Source organism: Paramormyrops kingsleyae, chromosome 6, assembly GCF_048594095.1.
Source record: "Paramormyrops kingsleyae isolate MSU_618 chromosome 6, PKINGS_0.4, whole genome shotgun sequence".
NCBI lineage: Eukaryota > Metazoa > Chordata > Actinopteri > Osteoglossiformes > Mormyridae > Paramormyrops > Paramormyrops kingsleyae.
This window is the reverse complement of record NC_132802.1, coordinates 31,264,832-31,283,315: the sequence shown is the minus strand read 5'-3', so window position 1 is coordinate 31,283,315 and position 18,484 is coordinate 31,264,832. Positions and strand designations below refer to the sequence as shown.

Here is an 18,484-nt window from a genome sequence, read left to right as displayed (position 1 = left end):
TTAACGAAACATCAACAGCACCTCAGCCAATTATGTTGCATTAGCAGACCATTACCTCCTCATTCTGCACTTATAAAAACTTGAATGAAAAGTTCAAATGTAGACTTCAGAGTATATTTAGGATGCCACAAAATCAACTTTCTGAACATAACAGCAGCCTTGTACTGGAAGAAATCTGTAATAGTTATTCTGGACAACAGTTCAGGCAGTAAACTCACATATCAAGTTAAGTATTCTCTTCTGCTATAATTCCATACATAATTATGGATTATAGATGGAAGCTTATATTTACCTGGGGTTCGTGCTCATATGCTCTTGTTCTAAACAATTCTTAATAATGTTATGTTCTTGTCCCTTTTTCTACTACCTCTCCTGTTTTGTGGTTCAATAGTTGCTTACCCTAACACCAACAACATCAACACCAACAACATCAACACCATCAACACCAACAACATCAACACCAACAACATCAACACCAACAACACCAACAACACCAACAACATCAACACTAACATCAACACCAACAACATCAACATCAACACTAACAACATCAACAACATCAACACCAACAACATCAACAACACCAACAACATCAACACTAACAACACCAACACCAACAACATCAACACCAAGAACACCAACAACATCAACAACAAGAACACCAACAACATCAACACCAACAACATAAACACAAACAACATCAACAACATCAACACCAACAACATCAACACCAACAACATCAACACCAACAACATCAACGACATCAACACCAACAACACCAACGACATCAACACCAACAACATCAACACCAACAATACTACTACTACTACTACTACTACTAATAATAATAATAATAATTTGAACTCTCATGTTTTATTATGTATTTTTATATTTTTTGATATATTCTGTTTAATGTGACTTCAAACCTCAGTGAATCATTTTTGACAGACTTTGTGTACATTTAGAATTTAAATTTAAGTAGAATAATCTAGTTTGAAGTTGAAATCAACAAAACATATCAATGATAACAGTTATATTCAGCACTGTTAGCTCACACTGGAAATTGCCGTAGTGTATGACTGTGTATGTGTATGACATCACACTCAGGAAGCAGCCCATTCAGGCTCCAGGCACCCCTGCAACCCTGGACCAGGATGGGCAGCTGGAAGATGCCTGGGGCGGGAGGGTGTCTTTACAGGATACTCACATCAGCACTATTAAGTGCTTTACTTTATGTTTTGGATATAATTGTCAATAATAACCTCTAATTTTATGTACGTCCATGTGTATAATTGATGAGGGTCAGTGTGGTGCCTCAGCAGATTCTTCCCTCACGTCCCTCCGGTTTCTGTTTGTGTGTTTTGGTTTGGGGTCTCTGGATCACTCCTACAGTCCAATGATGGTCTCTTCTGATGAACTACATGAACATTTGCCTTGGTGGTCGATTGTGCGTGCGTGTGCGTAATCTGAGACCCAGCAATAGGCGCCTAATCACCATGACCCCACCCGAATAAGTAAGTACTGAAAATGGATGAAGGAATAATTATTTCATAGGTGGTTAAGACAAACCCATTTAGTTCTCATAAAAAATGCAGTGTTGGCGGCATGGTGATATTCTATCATTCAACGGTGGCATGGTAATTAAGGACTCTGGGGTTGCCGAGTCCGATTACTGGAGAGCCATGAGCAAGGTATGTAGCTCTCATCGTGCCAGGAAGCTACCCATCTCTATGATATATAAAAATTGGATAAGCTACATAACAATAATAGCCTGTTTAGATGACTCAAATATATTCACTTAAAATCCTGTACTACTAGCACTTCAGAAGCATATACATATGCAATATATGCAGTTTATGCAGTATATGCATGGCTTAATTGCATACGGTGCATTTTCTGTTTGGTTTCTGTTGCCCATAAGGTCATTTGGTGCTGGTTTATGTTGATGTCTAGGAAATGGCCATTTTAGAAAGAGTAAAGCCTTTAATTGATGTTTCTGGGGCCTGGATTTCATTAGTGTTTGTGTCTTAGCCAGTTATAGCCATTATAGACCCCCTTGAAGTTTAGAAAATCAATGGCCATTGATTAATGAGCCCAACTTCAAAATATCAATTTTCTGCTGTGAAGGTAATAGAGTTGTTGCAATATTGCTGTTGTGTTATTTTTTTTATTCATGAAAAATGTTTTTAAGTGAACTCATCATATTTTAACAAATATCCAGAATAATCATAGGTTTGGTAAATTGCAATGGAATCCAAATATGTATTTCCTTATATGTTCAAAACATTTCCTGAGCCGCTTTATCCCGAGCCTAAAGGCATGGTATATGCTCTCTTCTTGCCAGCCAATTACTTTTTTTGCGCACTACAGGTCTTACAGCTCCTTGCCGGAGAGCTGATTGGTGCTGATTGGAGGAACAGAGGCACCTGACAGGTGTGTAGGAGGCACTTATGCATTAGCTAGCTGAGGTGTAAAGTCTCCCTTCCATAATGTCAAATGTTGTCAGGAATATCCTCTCAATGAATAACTATCTTTTACAACCAGTACCAAATTTAGCCTTTAGTAGCAAGTGAAGAGATTAAAACTATGTCTGATCAATCTTTTTTTTTTGTAACCATCACACAACCTACAGTATGAGCTAAATGCTTTGTCCATCTCAAAGAGCCCCTATATCTCCTAACAACCAAAACACAAGTTTGAAAGTTCAGTTGCTGATTGTGATCCTTTAAATTAATAGTTATTGTAGAATGGAAATAAAATAAACAGTAACGCTTTACAGTAACTGCACCTTCATAATGCATTCATTATGCATTCATAGAACATTCAGTGCACCTTCATAATGCCTTTATAACACGTTCATAGAACATTCATAAGCAGCATGTAAGTACAGACGCTCCTCTACTTACGAACTTTCAACTTACGAACTTTCAGACATACGAACGAAGAGGACTGTAAGTCCAAATTGTGTTCATTGGGCTCCTGTTTCCTGTCCGCAACATCAATTTTTTCTCTCTGTGCAACAATTCCGCCTAGTATGACTTCTGGCCACTACTCCCGCCGCGCAGCAGCGTAGCGTGCATACTCCCAGTATCCTAGTTATTTGTACATGCGTATACCCTTAAAATGATGTCAAATAACGACTTACAAACATTTCAAGTTACGAATGGTCATTCAGAATTAATCTCGTTCGTAAGCAGAGGAGCGTCTGTACACCTTAACATCCTAATATACCATGACAATTTTAATACACATTAATAGCAAACACTGCATGATAAAAACAGGCTTCATAATCGTATGTTTGTTATTAATGTGAATTAAAGCTGTTAAGGTATGTTAGGATGATAAGGTATACTTACATGCTAATTATGAATGTTCTTTAATGCATAATGAATGTATTATGAAGGTGCAATTAATGTGAAGTGTTTCCCAATAAACAAAAAGGTCTGTGGTATAAACAAACTGTAAGCACAAACATTGAGTCAGAGGTGTTTCATCCAGGTGTCAGTTATTGATTTTGACGTTTTAGGCAGTAGATGACGGGATAGTTCATATATGAATGAAGTTGATTGAAAAATATAAAGCTATAATGCATTTAAAAACAAGTTATATCTCAATATTCCCAGAGTATATAGAAGTCAGAATACAATACAGTACTGTATACAGTTAGCATACTAAATATTACAGTGTAGCATATTATGAAAATGTGAATATAAAAATAGAAGAATAAAGGCATATTCTGGGAGAATCTCAGACATCAGTATTGAATACAAAGTAATACAAAGGGCGTTCCTACCAGATAAAGGCGCATGCGAGGTGTGCAGATGTGCTGCACCTGGAGTTCTGTCAGTGCTCTGGACAAGCAAACAAGTCTGCATTTGGGGAAGAGGTGCCAAAGAAAGCTCAGCCTTAGCAGACTTCATCACTGTTTACAATGGGGAGCATGATTAGCAAACATTATGCAGGTGGCAAGCACACAGAAAAAAAAATATATATATATCGGCTCTCTTTGTGCCAGTTCCATTTCCCCTGAGTCCCTTTAGCTCGGAGCATAAATTTCAGTGTTGGATGTGTATGTCTGACAGGAAACAGCATTAACTTGAGGTAAAGTGTTCGTATTTGGTTTCTCAGTTTAGAAAAGCCTGGTGGCTACTTGAGGTTCAGCTAAAGCGAGCATGTTTAACGTTGCCGAAGAGTGCTGAAGCATGACTTTGCACGTGTCTTTTGTGAGTCATTCTTGCCAAGATTACAAAATGGTTCATTTCAAAGATTTATCAGTGTAGTCACATTATGTATGAAAAAAGATCATATGATATAATGGCAATGCTTCTTTTCAGTGAAAAATGTTATTTAAATATCTTCATAGAATGTTAAATCCAGAAGTGCTCAACTTTTTTAGATAAGATATGAAAATGGTTTCTTTTATATAGTTTAATGAACAATAATCCATCTGCTTTATGACAAATAATCTGCTTACTTTGTACCAGTGTTTCCTAATCCAGTCCTCGGGGACCTACAGTACAGACAGTCCGTGCCTTCGCCCCCTCCCAGCTCCTGGTGGCCTGTCTGGCACAAACACCCTATAGAAAATTATACTGATCAGTTTAAGAAAATGTGTTTGACATTAATTTCTACATCCACTCCATTTACTGCATTTTCAGGCTTGATCTTTAAGGAATTTCACAGCTTTTTCCCCCCCACTTTTGATGTTTGCTTCAGTTTTACTGCAATTTCTCAGAGCCTCATTCTGTAATGATTCATTGGTCAAAGTGCTTTGAGGTGACACACTGTGCAAGACGGTGAGCTGAAAATGTTTCTCTGTGTATGTGAGTGTATTTTTGTGAATATCCATATCAATATAGCCCACTGTACACATTCCAGACTAATCAGCATTGTCACATGTTGCAAATGAGATAACGTACGACAGAGGGTTGCATTTATTCTAAAGAATATGGCAAAGTGTGGCCCTTTCTGTGATTTATTGCTGCCCTCTTAGCTTTTGTAATAAATGTACAGATAAATTACTATAGAAATTGGGCTTTGTGCAGTGTGTTCTTTAAGCTCCTGCCCTTCATTTATGTCCCTTCCATTTCTGCCTGTGTGGTATGCAGAGTGATTCTCACCACAGCTAGACAATGTTGTCAACACTGACCTTAGCATTGTTCTAATGGCTCTGCTGATAGTAATGCCACACATGCACGGATTGACACACACACACAGACATACACACACACAAATACTCACATGCATACACACAGACGCACACACACGCAAAATAACAGATTTTTATCACATTGTGGGGACATATATAGATGACTGCACTCCATATATTAGAAGTAAGCTGCATATAGATTCTGTTGCTCTATTACCCTCTGCAACTGATTTTGTTTACTGTGTACCTCAAGTCACTAATGTGCCTGTAGGAAGACTTTGAATGTTTACTTTGTAAAACTACTCTTTGGTACTTTAACCGTTTTAAATCTTCATGCGTAGAGCTGCTCTTGGATAAATACTTTGTTGACTAAATATTGAAGTTCACATGTTCAGCTGATTATTAGTGACCATTGCAGTTTCTCTGAACACCCCCCCTTGTCTGATTTAGCATGTCAACTTGGGTGCATAGATGGAACAAAAACTTGCTGACTGTTGCCAATCTGGTATCCTAGGGACAGTAAGTTAATCACAATCTACTTAGGGCACTATCTGCTCAGTCACCCATTCATATTGTATGTGAACTTGTGGGCAATAAAGAGAAAGCATGATTCAGCAAAACCTCGTTAAAGGATTCAACCACTGACTCTGTGGTCAAAGGCAAGGATGTGGAACCTGGATGTAAATTCTGAGATTTACACTGTATCCAGAACAACCTTGTGTATGGTCATTTAAAGCAGTAAATAGTGATATTTTTTTTCTGCTTATCATGTTTTTGCAATCAACAATATATTTATATAATCAGGTCAAATATATTTTGAAATGATTTTATGAAAACTGACTATGGTTTGTGGTTTGTGAATTGCGTTACAGAATATATTTTATATTGGTCCAGATAAATCGGTCCTAGAATGTATAGTCTGTTAAAACAAGTAAAAATATCCCTTCCTTTTTGCCTTTATGAATACATTGGTGAGACACGTTCCGCTATTAAAAGTGCTAATTGCTAACACAGGGTAATAAAGGGCTTTACTGTTTCTTTTCACAGATATGGGGACATGGTTCCGAACACCATCGCCGGAAAGATCTTTGGCTCCATCTGCTCTCTTAGTGGCGTGCTAGTGATTGCACTTCCTGTGCCCGTCATCGTCTCTAACTTCAGTCGCATTTACCATCAGAACCAGAGGGCCGACAAAATGCGAGCGCAGCAGGTGAGAATGCAGCAAAGCTGCCGGAAGGACCTGTAAATCATACCCCTGATTATGTAGCTTTAGCTATTATGTCAATCTGGCACCACTGTGTCAGCTCTGTATGATTTATTATACAACATCTATATAAAATAGTGTCACTGCTGACATTTCACCAGATAATGCAACATTGCACGACCAAAATGCATTTCCCTAGTCGAAAATTTATTATATAGTGCAAGAGGATAGGATAAGCTGGTAATCATCTCTACTCAGAGTTGTATACATGATTGACCAGTCTTTGCTGGAAATCCAGCAACATTTTTTTATAGTTTTGTTTTAGTGTTCCATGCAAACTTTGCACAATTTTATGGGAATGTGAAGCCGGCATTGTAGATTAATTATGTCTGCTCTTTCTTTCAGAAAGTAAGACTGGCAAGAATCCGATTGGCCAAAAAGGGGACGACAAATGCTTTCCTACAGTATAAGGAGGATGGAGGACTGCAGGTAAGACTCTAGAACACACATACTGTATGCCCTGTCATCCTCCAAAAGATGATGATGGTGACGACGATGATGATGACGATGATAGTAATTAGAAGAAGTAGAAGCAGCACCAGCTTGTTTAGTACGAGGTTCTGCAGCCTCAAAGTCAGGGCAGTGAGGGTAGAAGCTGCTTTTTTCCTGGGCAGTTTGACAGCAGAACAGTCTGGCCCCTCCCAATCTAAGACTGGATCTCCTAAAAGGACTAACCTTCCCCCCCTCTCTGCCCTGGAATTATAACACTGTAACCAAAATTTATCATTAGGCATTCCAGTTGATCCATTGCCCATTTTTAATTTTGCTTTTAAACTGCATTTTTAATTGCACGTAACTGATAATATTTGGTATGGGTAGTTGAGGGGATTAAGTCTAAGTTCACCATTAGCTGAACTTTTTTATTAACTTGTCATAAGCAACCAACCACCAGACAACCCAAGTCACATGCACAGATCTTATTCTCTCTCTTTTTTTCCCCTATGCGCATCCCCCAATTCATTCCCCTTGGAAACATGCTCTGATAAAAGCGAACACAAAGGCAGGAATTCAAATAATGAAGACAAATAGAAATAATTATGTCATTAGCACACCAAATCACTTATTATTCCAGTTTGTCCCGTCTTATAACTGTTATAATAATTAAACTCAATGTGACATACATTTTTCTGCCCTGTCCCATGTCTGAAAAACATACCCACCAAAGTATAAAGTAAGAAAAAAACACACACAGCTGCACACTACTTGCAATTTAAAGATGCCGACTCACCTAACATCTTGTTAGAGGTTATTATGATATACAGTCATCAGTATTTTGTGCCACAGTTGCCCTCTATAGTATTTTAACCCCCCATTGAGCTTTAGTTATGGAAACAGCAGGTGTTAATTTTCTTGGTGGGTTTATGGTAGAATGGATATCTGGGAATCACAGTTTTCATTGAATGGTAACATCAAACTGTATCCTGTTAGAAAGTTCTGCCGCATCAGGAACATGAGTCCTATTGTGTCTGGTGACCATGCATTCCACAATGAAAACCTCATCAAAACCATAATCAAAATCAGGACCTGGCCTTCAGTGAAGCAGCCATGAATTATGCTATGTAATTTCGAGCCATTTTTCCAGAAGTTGAAAGTACAGCATAAATGGGTTATGGAGTAAAACAATAACTGAAAATCTGCTGGAGAATGTAAACCAGAATGCTTTAAGACCAAGAAAATTAAAACTTTGGACTGGCCTAGTTATACTACAAACCTAAAACCCTTTGATATTGTAGAAAGAACATATTAGAGCTCATTAAGCTTGTTAAGCTGAAAATGTCCCTGAGTAGAAATAGTCCTGCATGGAGAAAAGGACTAAAAGTGCTACATGGCTGAACAAAAAATTTCAGAAGCCTTTGGTTGCAGTCTTTGCTTCTTAATGTGCCGTTATGAGTTGTTGAGTGTGAGGAGATGATTCGTTTTTCACTGAAAAGCATTTCAAAATTATTCCATAAAATACAAAAAAAATAAAAAATATTCTTTGTGTTATTTGTGCATGCAAGATCTATTTTGTCAAATGTAGAACATAATTTATTAATATTTAGTATCAAAAATGTACACATACACATTTTATAGGACAATAGATTCATAGGACAATAGATTGTATATTATAATAACAGATTCCAGTTTGTCATTATCTAATGCTTGTGCTGTAACTGAAAAATACCCTGATCTGCTCTGAGAAAATGTGTGCATGCCCTGCAAAATCCTTGGGACTCATAAGCTGCATAACCTGTCTATGCTTTCCTAAGTACTCCTCAACCCGTTAGGAAATAACTGGGATAAACCAATATTAGGAATATAGCCAATTAGTAAAATGAGCGCTGACTATCATGCCTACAGCACTAAAAAACAGGTCAAAGAACAATTAGAGTCACTTCAAATGCCTGATGTTGTATAATTAGTCATTAATATTAATATTTTATCATAATTATGACTAAAACACAATAGAACACTCTAGAGTATAGATTGTTTTCAGAACTTTTAACTCTTACAATCTTAAATGTATTATAATAAAAGTGACCTTTTTTGCATTTTTTGTGCAGATGAGGATGAGTGGAGTTTGTTCTTATGCATAATTAACTATTGGCAGCCATAAGACCAAGAGCATCTAAATATACTCCCCCCCATGAGTGACCTTTTGTTGAAGATGGGACTGTGATGTGAGTGTAATTACAGAGCAAATGTGATGCCAGGGAGGGGGTGTCTGCAGATCAGATGAGAGCCAGATGTTGGAGACAGGTGGGGGCAGAGTGTGGTGCTTAGGGAAAGACATGCAGTAATATCAGCCATTGGGGATGGGGGGCACTACAGCTTGTTGTCATTTAATCAAGAAGCCCAGAATATCTGATTTATAAACCTTCAATTGATTTTTTTAAATGATTTAAATTTTATAATAATCACCAACATATTGAACAAGAAAAAATGCAGTGCATTTCATGACATCTGGTCCTTTTTGTCACGTTATTTTGCGATATACAACAGGCAAAATGTTCTAATGAACATTGCTTTCAAAGATTATTTTCCATAACCACCAAAACAGAGTGAAGTAAGCAAAGGGAACAGTTGTCTGGAATCTGTTCTATGTTCCTGCAGAGGCAAAATATTATGTCTCAGATATCGATTGCTGGTTTGCTATGTTGGAAGCATATTAGGTCAGGGAGAGACAGGAGCAGAAGCCCAAATGTTACCCCACCCACATATTAAACGGTGCTCATTAAAACCCTGTTGTATTCCATATTAGACAGAATTTTAGCTATACTTCTTCAGCACAGTATTGACTTATTCATTATAAACAGCTCCGGATAAAGCATCACCATGCTTATCGATCAGGAATCGTGTTGCTGCTTTATTTGCTGCAATATTTGGTCTCAGAATTTCCCCCGCTTTTATGATTCTCATTTAAGCATAGCAGTAAATATTTCCCCCTTATATTCAGAAATACATACTTGTAGCTTTTAAAGCAGGATACACACCAGGGGATGTTTTTTTTCCCCCAGAGTTTACCAGCAAAGGAGATAAGGTGCTTCAGTAAAGGCGAGATGAAGGTCTTTTGAGTCCAAATATGAGAGAAAAAAAAAATCGGAGATGGAAAGAGATTGAAATCTCATCTGCACGAATACAACCAGGTTAAATTCAGACTGAGTAATCTCAGTTCTGTTTTCCTTTGCAGCTGAAAGCCACTATAATCCAATATTTACAATCCCAAAGTGAGGAGTATTTTTTTCCTCCATGGATCTATAAACCCATTACTAACCGTGTTGCAGAGCTATTTATAAACCCTGGTGCTCTTTCAGGTCTCACAGTGTTTTACATTTTTTCCTCCGCTCTCTCGTTTGTCTTATCTATTTTCCCACCACTTCTTCTTGACAAGTAACAAGACAAACTCACCTACCTGGAGGCAAAACTTCTTGTTGCTTTCATGTACCTCAGGTCCATTTATAATTTTTTTTAGAAGATGCCAAGTTAATGTTTTTTGTACATGTGCCACGTTTAAAAGGAAAGATGAAAATTTGATATTTCAGGTTTGGAATTGATGCATTTTATATGTAAAGAGCAGAACCAGAGATATGACTCGTATGATATATAAATCAGTATATTCAATACACGTACAGTACATAGTATTTTTTCAGTAGTACCTGAATATACCTTTATGATCTGAGCATTATCAGGTCAGAATCGTTAGAAAAGCTTTTGTAAGTAGCATCCCAGTCTGCCTCATCTATATTAGTCTAGCAGTAGCACCAGCTAGTCTTGGGATGGGCTGGTTCCCGGCTGGTCAGTCGAATATCCATCTGACTTAGTGTGCTGAGCCATGACATTCACCAAATTCTAAATGAATAATTTCATAATCATTACGTCGATTTTCTGCTTTATTGGCAATCATTATTAATATTGAATATAGGTGTCGCACAAATACCAATGCCTGTTCCTAGTCCAGTTTCCTCAAAAGACCCATTTCTGCCCTTCCTCATTACAATATCAGACTGTTTCAGATTGCTCTTCCAAGTCTGGAAGATAAGATCTGTTTAATTTAAATTACTTTAAATTATACGCTGCTCCCTGTCTGTACCAGTAACTTTGATAAACCACCACAGCCTAGAAACACTGTGAGACTGAGATTTTTATCTCAGAACTAAGATGGAGCACAATATAAGTAAAATGATTACTGCGCAGGTTCTATCACTTGCAGCCGTGAAAGAGCCAGTCTTTAATCGCAAACAGCAGAGTCGCTTCAATTATCTTTTTGAAAATGTGCCGCATTTATTCTTGACATACCTTCATACATTTTTGTATATTATATTAACAGCATATAATAGGAAAATGCTGTTACAATTCAAATATGGAATATTTCAAGTACATTGAACTGGATGTAAGTTTTTGAAATGTACAGTGCTCACAGCAATCTTGGGACACTTGTTTACAAGCAGTAGTTTTAAGTAAAACATTTATTTTGAGTGGTAATAAATTGAAATCTAAATTATATTTGCAATAACCTAAAACAAAAAACATTGGTTTTAAGTATCCTTTTTGGAGCCAATGACTGCATTTGCAATTAATAGCAAAATGGCTTGAACAGAACTGAATGAGTCAGTGAAAAACATTTGTCAATAAAAATAAGGAATAAAAAATAAAAATAAAATGTCTGTGCGGAAGATATGTGTCGATATGTTACACATTGCTTGTGAATGGACTTTTGCTATGAAACCAATACATATGCCGCATTTTTACAGGATCATGTAAGCTTACCAAGACTTTCTGTGAGCTCCGTATGTAACACATGCGTGTAACAGATACACCAGACACAGAGCTAAACCTCATTTAAGCTGAACAATAACTACTACTGTTTCTGTTTTAGATATTCATTGTTTGCAAATTATTTTAAGAATTAAGCATATAAAGATGATTTTTTTTTTTATATTAAACTGATTTACATTTCCAGCGCATAATTACATTTCTATTACAATTGACAATTATCTAATGTTTGTTCATACGCAGTAAAGTTTCCATTAGGTTGTCTCTGTCATTCTCAGGATCGTGACAGTGATAGCACGGCCCTCTGCGTGAAGAACAGGTCCTCCTTCGAACACCAACACCATCACCTACTACACTGCCTGGAAAAGACAACGGTAAGACTGTCCATGTTCAGCTCCTTCTGCTCCACATTCTTGCTGGTTTTAAAACGATGTCGACGGTTGATCTTTGCGGAAATTAATTGTAAGTACATGACGGGAGACCTATGAGCCACCTGAACTGCCTTGCAGATAGCAGACACCCCTAGATTGAGTCTGAAAGAACAGCCAGCAACACACCTACATTCACTTTGAAGGGATACCGGCTTTCTGTTTAGACAAGATAAAGTTGCGACTTGACGTGCTGCTTTACAGCTCAAATTTAGCTCTGTGGCTGACTGGCTGCCTCCTGAAGGTTGAAGGACAGCATACGAGAGAAGATCTGAGCGTGTTCTCTGAAGATAGCGTAGACAATCTCAAGCTTCCACACTGCAGCCTGTGTACTTATTCCACGGCATCTCAAAGGCAGTAATTCCCTCCTAACATTGTTTTCCACATATTCTCAGCGATGACACAGCAACTGACGTCAAGGTCAGAGTCTTACAGCAGCTCAGATCCCATGAGGAGTTGCGCTGTGTCTTTGCAGAACCACGAGTTCACGGACGAGCTGACGTACAGCGAGGTGTGCATGACGGAGTCGGTGGGCTACCGCACCAGCCGGAGCACGTCGCTGTCCAGCCAGCAGGGACTGTCGTCCTCCTGCTGCCCCCGGCGGCCCAAGCGGCGAGCCATCCGCCTGGCCAACTCCACCGTGTCCGTCAGCAGGGGCAGCGTGCAGGAGCTGGACATGCTGCACGTTCAGAAGGTCGCTCACCAGAGGTAGGCATGACCGCTTTGCTTGAACTCCAGGAAATCCTCCCATATTCCTCATCACCAGTACCGGCCCGATCCCATGTGCCGCCCCAGCTTCACCGCCAGCCCCCCCACCCCCCCTCCAAGGCAAAGTGAAACTAGCTGCCAAGTGGGCGCCCACCTCTGAAGCTGGTGACTTAGGCGTCGGCCTATAGCATTGTCACTATATATCTGTACACATACAAGGTTAATACAAACATTAGTTTTCATGCTTCCTCAGTTATACCCGGTCACTGGATAATTTGCCCAACTGCACCTGTGATCCTTAGACGATCCTAAGATTATCTTAAATGCAAAATTTTTAAAAAGCAGGGAGTACGATACAACTCTCACACTTTGCTTTTAATGAAGATGAACGATTCCATGAATATGACAATGAAAGAAAATACATAAAACAAATATAATTTATATGGATGTATTTAACATATATTTGTAAAATCTATAAACAGATACAACACAGAACCCACTCTGTTGTGGGAAACTTACATTTTTAACCAGAGGAGGACATTCAGGGTGAAGCTGATTTCTCCTGCCTTAAATGATAATAGTTTATCTTGCATCTTTAAAGCTACAAACAACAGATAATACAATGTACACTATAAATGGTAATAGTCACTGAGGGCAGGCTATATTTGGGTATGTAAACATTAAGAAATAAACAGAGGATTGATCCTAGTGCTAAAATAACAGCTGTACACGTTTGTTTTAAACAACTGTATTCGAAACACATCATGGAAACAGCACCTTACACTTCAGCATGTGGTGTATTGCATTATGTAGCGTCGAACTAAGGCACTTATTGCAGGCTTTCTGTGTGCGCGAGCAGCCGCTCGAGTCTCAACGCAAGGAGCGAGGACCTGAAGCTGAACTGTGATGATAGGGACTTCACTGCAGCCATCATCAGTATCCCCACCCCTCCAGCCAACACCCCTGATGAAAGCCTACCTCCTTCACCAGCCGTACCAGGCATCCTGCGCAACTCTCGCTCCGGCAGCTTCACCCACGAAACGGTCAAGATCTCCTCGCTATAATCATACCAAGCACAAGAGCGCCCCCTACTGCCCAGTGAAGCAAAGACATTCACCATGGAGGACAGTGGAGCACAAAAGACAATATAGAGAGTAGCCCTTCAATACTGTTGGATAATCGCTTCATTACTAAAATGAGAAATGTATCCTGAAAGGTTATACTTCAGAAATGAAGAAAAAACACTCATCTTATGCAAATCACATTTTAATAAACTCAGAAGATATGCTGGAAAATACCATAAATAGATTTTATGGATCAGGTGGATGTAGAGCAAATAAGGGTTGGATGAGTAATAAAAGGATTGTTAGCAGAGATAATGATCAAGTCGTATTTTTGTTGGCAAAGAATAAAACTGTGACAAGTACCCAGAAACCTTTAATGGACGCCGACGAGCTGGATAGAGACTTTTTAAACAACAACAACAACAAAAAAGAAAAGACAAAGAAAACTCTGGGTGACATCGAAGACCTATTAACTTTCAAAAATATGCAAAACTAGGAAATAGTAAAAAAAGAAATCCCTCAATATGTACATACACACACACACACACACACAGACCATGAAAAAGACTACTATGACTATTGCATTCTGCTATTGATTTAATCACTCTAAAGATCTTGGTGGTACATATATAACATTTTATATCTAACTTCTCCAAATCCAATGCATCTTCCAACTTTATGAAAAAAAAGATGAGTGTACTGACTAGCTTAATACAAACAGTGCATGTTCGTGTACATTTGCCAGCGGAGAATAGATTTGCTGATCCTCTATTCTCATATCCGCATGCATGATATCTTTTTTTCCCTCAATTTGTCAGTTTTCCTTTCTCCCAATATCATTGATGTGAATATTTAAACAAGAGGTCCTGCACTGGAAGTGTACATTAGGTTTAAATAAAAAAAAGTTGAATAAGAGTTATCAAATAGAAAAAAAAAAAATTCAGGCATGTTCCTCACAAGAATGAAAGGTGAGTGCGTGAAAATGGACGGTGTGTATGTGTGTGCTAGCCTGGGAGGAATTACGTTAACTGATCACGAATATGCATGGATACCGTTGTAGGTATTTTACGTGTTTTCTTCTTGTTAGAAAATCACTATATATATATATATATATATATATATATATATATATATATATATATATATGAAGTGAAGGGACTCAGCATTACTGGACATTAATGTGACACGAGGAGCCCACGGCTCTTTCCACAGAAAACATAAGGCTGGCTATAAGGACGATGGTGCACCAAAACAAGTTGGCTAACACCAACAGCTTAGTTAAGTTCGCAATTAAAGCTTAATTCATTGATTTACATTCAGTTTTCAGCTTTTCACAATGTTTCACAATGTCCCCCCACTGGATATCTAATGAATTGCCACTGATGAACTGAGTAATATGAAATATGGGTGATGCTCACTAACGTGTTAGAATTCCCAAATATTAATAGCATCTTACTTGTTTTCTGTTCACTTTTTTTCTGTGCACACTGTAATAAGAATTGGAAGTTTAGTGTCATACACACTAAATATACTCGCAAGTTTTCTTTTTAGGAATTTTGGACATTGTCTGTCACTTTACTGTTTGACACTTTACTACAGTTGTGTTTGCAAATTAATTTAATAAAGTCCAATAAAGCAAATTCAGTCAAGTGGCTTGAACGTTGTCATTGACAGACATCTACTGACTCCCTATGGATGACGGGATATATGAAAATATATATGGGAGGAAAAAACCACATTTTAGTTATTCAATAAACAATCCACTTTCCATACTCACTTGTCCTATGTAACGTCACAAGAATCTGGAGTCTATTTCGAAAGCAGCAGGTGCAATGCAGGGAACAGCCCAGTATTCACACACAGATACCTATGGACAATTTGGCAGCTCCAGTTCACTTAGCATGTTTTTGGGCTGTGTGGGGAAACTGGAGAACCTGAAGGAAACCCCATGACCACATGGGGAGAACATGCAAACTCCACAAATGTAGAGCTGGGGGGGAGATGTGAACAGGGGTCCCCAGAGATATAAGGGAAGCAAGCTAACCAATGTGTCAGTCTGGCAGCCACTTGACAAACCTAATTTAACTGATAATTAGATTGATCTGGTTCAACACAGCCGGGCTTGATTTCAGCCAGTGCTATTGAATCTAAGCCTCACTTATATTACCTTACCATCAGAGTGAAGTGGTTATCAAAATTTCTACAAACACATTATATCATGGTCAAAGGAAATTCCAAATGAGGGGAAAAAATTGTTGATATGCATTAGTCTGAAAAGAGTTACAAAGCATTTCTTTGGACAGTGGTGAATCTTCCCAGGAGTGGCTGCCATGGTAAAATTACAATAAAGGTACAGTGACTATTCATCAAGGAAATCACAAAAACATCCATTAGCATCCATGACTACTATACAAAAATACAAAAGATACCAGGCAAAAATGGGATTTAATGGTAATGTGGCAAAGTAGAAATTGAGCCTAACTAGGTCAATGCTTGTCTTTCATTTGCAAAAAATGAACTGAATGATCCTGAGATCTTCTGGAATAACATTCTGTGCTATAAAGTGGGACCATTTGAATCACACAGCGCAAAGCAAATACCTCATACCAATAGTCAAACATGATGGTGGAAGTATGATGGTATAGGGATCTTTTACTGACCTGATTACATTTCTTAAATGTACCATTTAAAATATATAACCCACATGTCGTGGAAACACATGTGCAATATAATAATTGAAAAAACAATTATAATAATAAACAGTGATCCTTTCATTGTACAATGAAAGATCTACCATATGATTACCACATGGCTATCCCTACCAAATTGTAAGATTTGGACTGAACGTGAAGAAGAACTTTCTATGGATGAAAATAAAGTGTTTCACCATTACCCCTTCTGCCCAAATACAGCACTGCTTTAGCTGATGACTGCATCACACAGAGCCTCAGTTTGTATTAGTAGGTTCCTGCCATTTAATCAGTCTGAGCTGTGCAAAATGGAATCCTCTGCAGACCCAGTATTGCACCACCAGTCTCAGATTCCAAAGCAAACAGCTGTGCTATGCAATCTTGCCTCATTTTAATGGCATTAGTGCTTTCACTCCGATTGAGTTAAACCTTCTGTTCTGTAAAGGATGCCATGCAAAAAGGGAAGAGCATATGGAATGGGAGCGAAATATTTATAATAAGCTGCACCTGTATTAGAGCTGATAGAGATATTGGGCCTGTTTTAATAAAATATGTATGTATCTGAATGGGCTGAACATGAAATCGCCTTCAATAACCATAATACAAGATAATGTTGCATAACTTGTTCATGAAAATTAGCCACATTTAACAAGTATTCCCATCCATCTTACTGAAATGGCACAGAAGCTAAGCAGTACGTAAACATATGGAACACTGATAAAACATCCACAGAACAAACATTACAAAAATGACCAACAAAAAAATACCAAAATGACCCTACAATATTTCTGTGTTCCTGCTATTACTACAGTTCTTCCCATCTGAAAACTGAAAATCTGGAGAACAGAAAGGCAACATAATGTTTGGCATGATATTGAAAATTGTCCAATGCAATGTTTCTGACAGGCCTACTGGCCTAACTAACCACTTAATCAGATGTAACTATGCCTATTAGGGATGCGTGGGTCCATACTGAAATATCGACTCTTTCCATCTGAATGTTTCATTTTGAAAATCAATTCTAACATTAAGATATGGAATTCTTCCTGGTAATTTATGTACTCTTCATAGCTCTTGTGCAAATAAGAACAACCGAATTATCAGCTTCACTGGAATATGCGGGACATCTTTCATAGGTTAAAGAATCTCTCGTTTACCCACTCACTCTCCAACTTGGTTCACGCCTTCAGTTCTCTTCTTCAGTCATAACCAAGAGGTCGCACATATGAGTCTCTTGTTCGACCCCTCACTCAAGTTTCATTCACTGTTCTTGTTCGTTCATTCATTATAAATGTATACGTTCAGTCCTACATTTAGTTTCCAACCAATCATTTGCTTGCTTACAGCATGCTCTTACATGCATCACTCACACTCACTGGCCATAGTCGAGGAGGGAAGCAGCTGTCAAGCCACATTTCTTATAACAAGCGGAAGAATGAAAAGAACAAATCTGTGCATGGAAGTCAACAGGATTTCCTGCAAGGCACTGGTTCTCTGCAATCAAATCGATCACGAACGTCACACCATTACTAATGTGCCAGTTTTCATGTCCTGCATATCACAAAAACTGTTTTCCTACAGTTGAGAATGATTATTAAATGACTCAAATGTTCATTAAATGAGTCAATGTTCAAAAATCATATAAAGTGAGAAAATAATGTCAATGTGTATTACTGCCAGCTCAACATCTCCAGGTAGCTCTAATGTTTTGGTCATACCACCCCCTCGTTTGTGTGTGACACTCTTTGTCCAACACTGTCTTTGTGAGGACCTATGTCGTTATAATATCTTGATTTTATAGCCTGGAAAACACACACATATTGAGTGATTGTAAATTTTAAATTGCTGTTCAATTTGAAATGCTACATTAAATCACTTCAATAAGCAATACTGGTGTCTCAAAATGTTTATTGGTTGTATATTTCCCT

General features: G+C 38.1%; 1 protein-coding gene across 4 annotated transcripts in view; it reads left to right on the top strand.

Annotated features, from left to right (window-relative positions):
• Positions 1 to 14,911, top strand: part of kcnd1 (potassium voltage-gated channel, Shal-related subfamily, member 1) — a 141,458-nt gene extending 126,547 nt beyond the window's left edge. For 3 of the 4 annotated variants that reach the window (XM_072713036.1, XM_072713035.1, XM_023826683.2), the window contains exons 3-7: positions 6,197 to 6,359; positions 6,759 to 6,842; positions 11,945 to 12,040; positions 12,570 to 12,802; positions 13,641 to 14,911. In XM_072713036.1, the coding sequence (XP_072569137.1) occupies positions 6,197 to 6,359; positions 6,759 to 6,842; positions 11,945 to 12,040; positions 12,570 to 12,802; positions 13,641 to 13,866 (802 nt within the window). In that variant the 3' untranslated portion in view covers positions 13,867 to 14,911. The remainder of the gene's footprint in view (positions 1 to 6,196; positions 6,360 to 6,758; positions 6,843 to 11,944; positions 12,041 to 12,569; positions 12,803 to 13,640) is intronic. The other variant, XM_023826684.2, reaches the window with a different exon arrangement.
• The last annotated feature ends 3,573 nt before the right edge of the window (positions 14,912 to 18,484 follow it).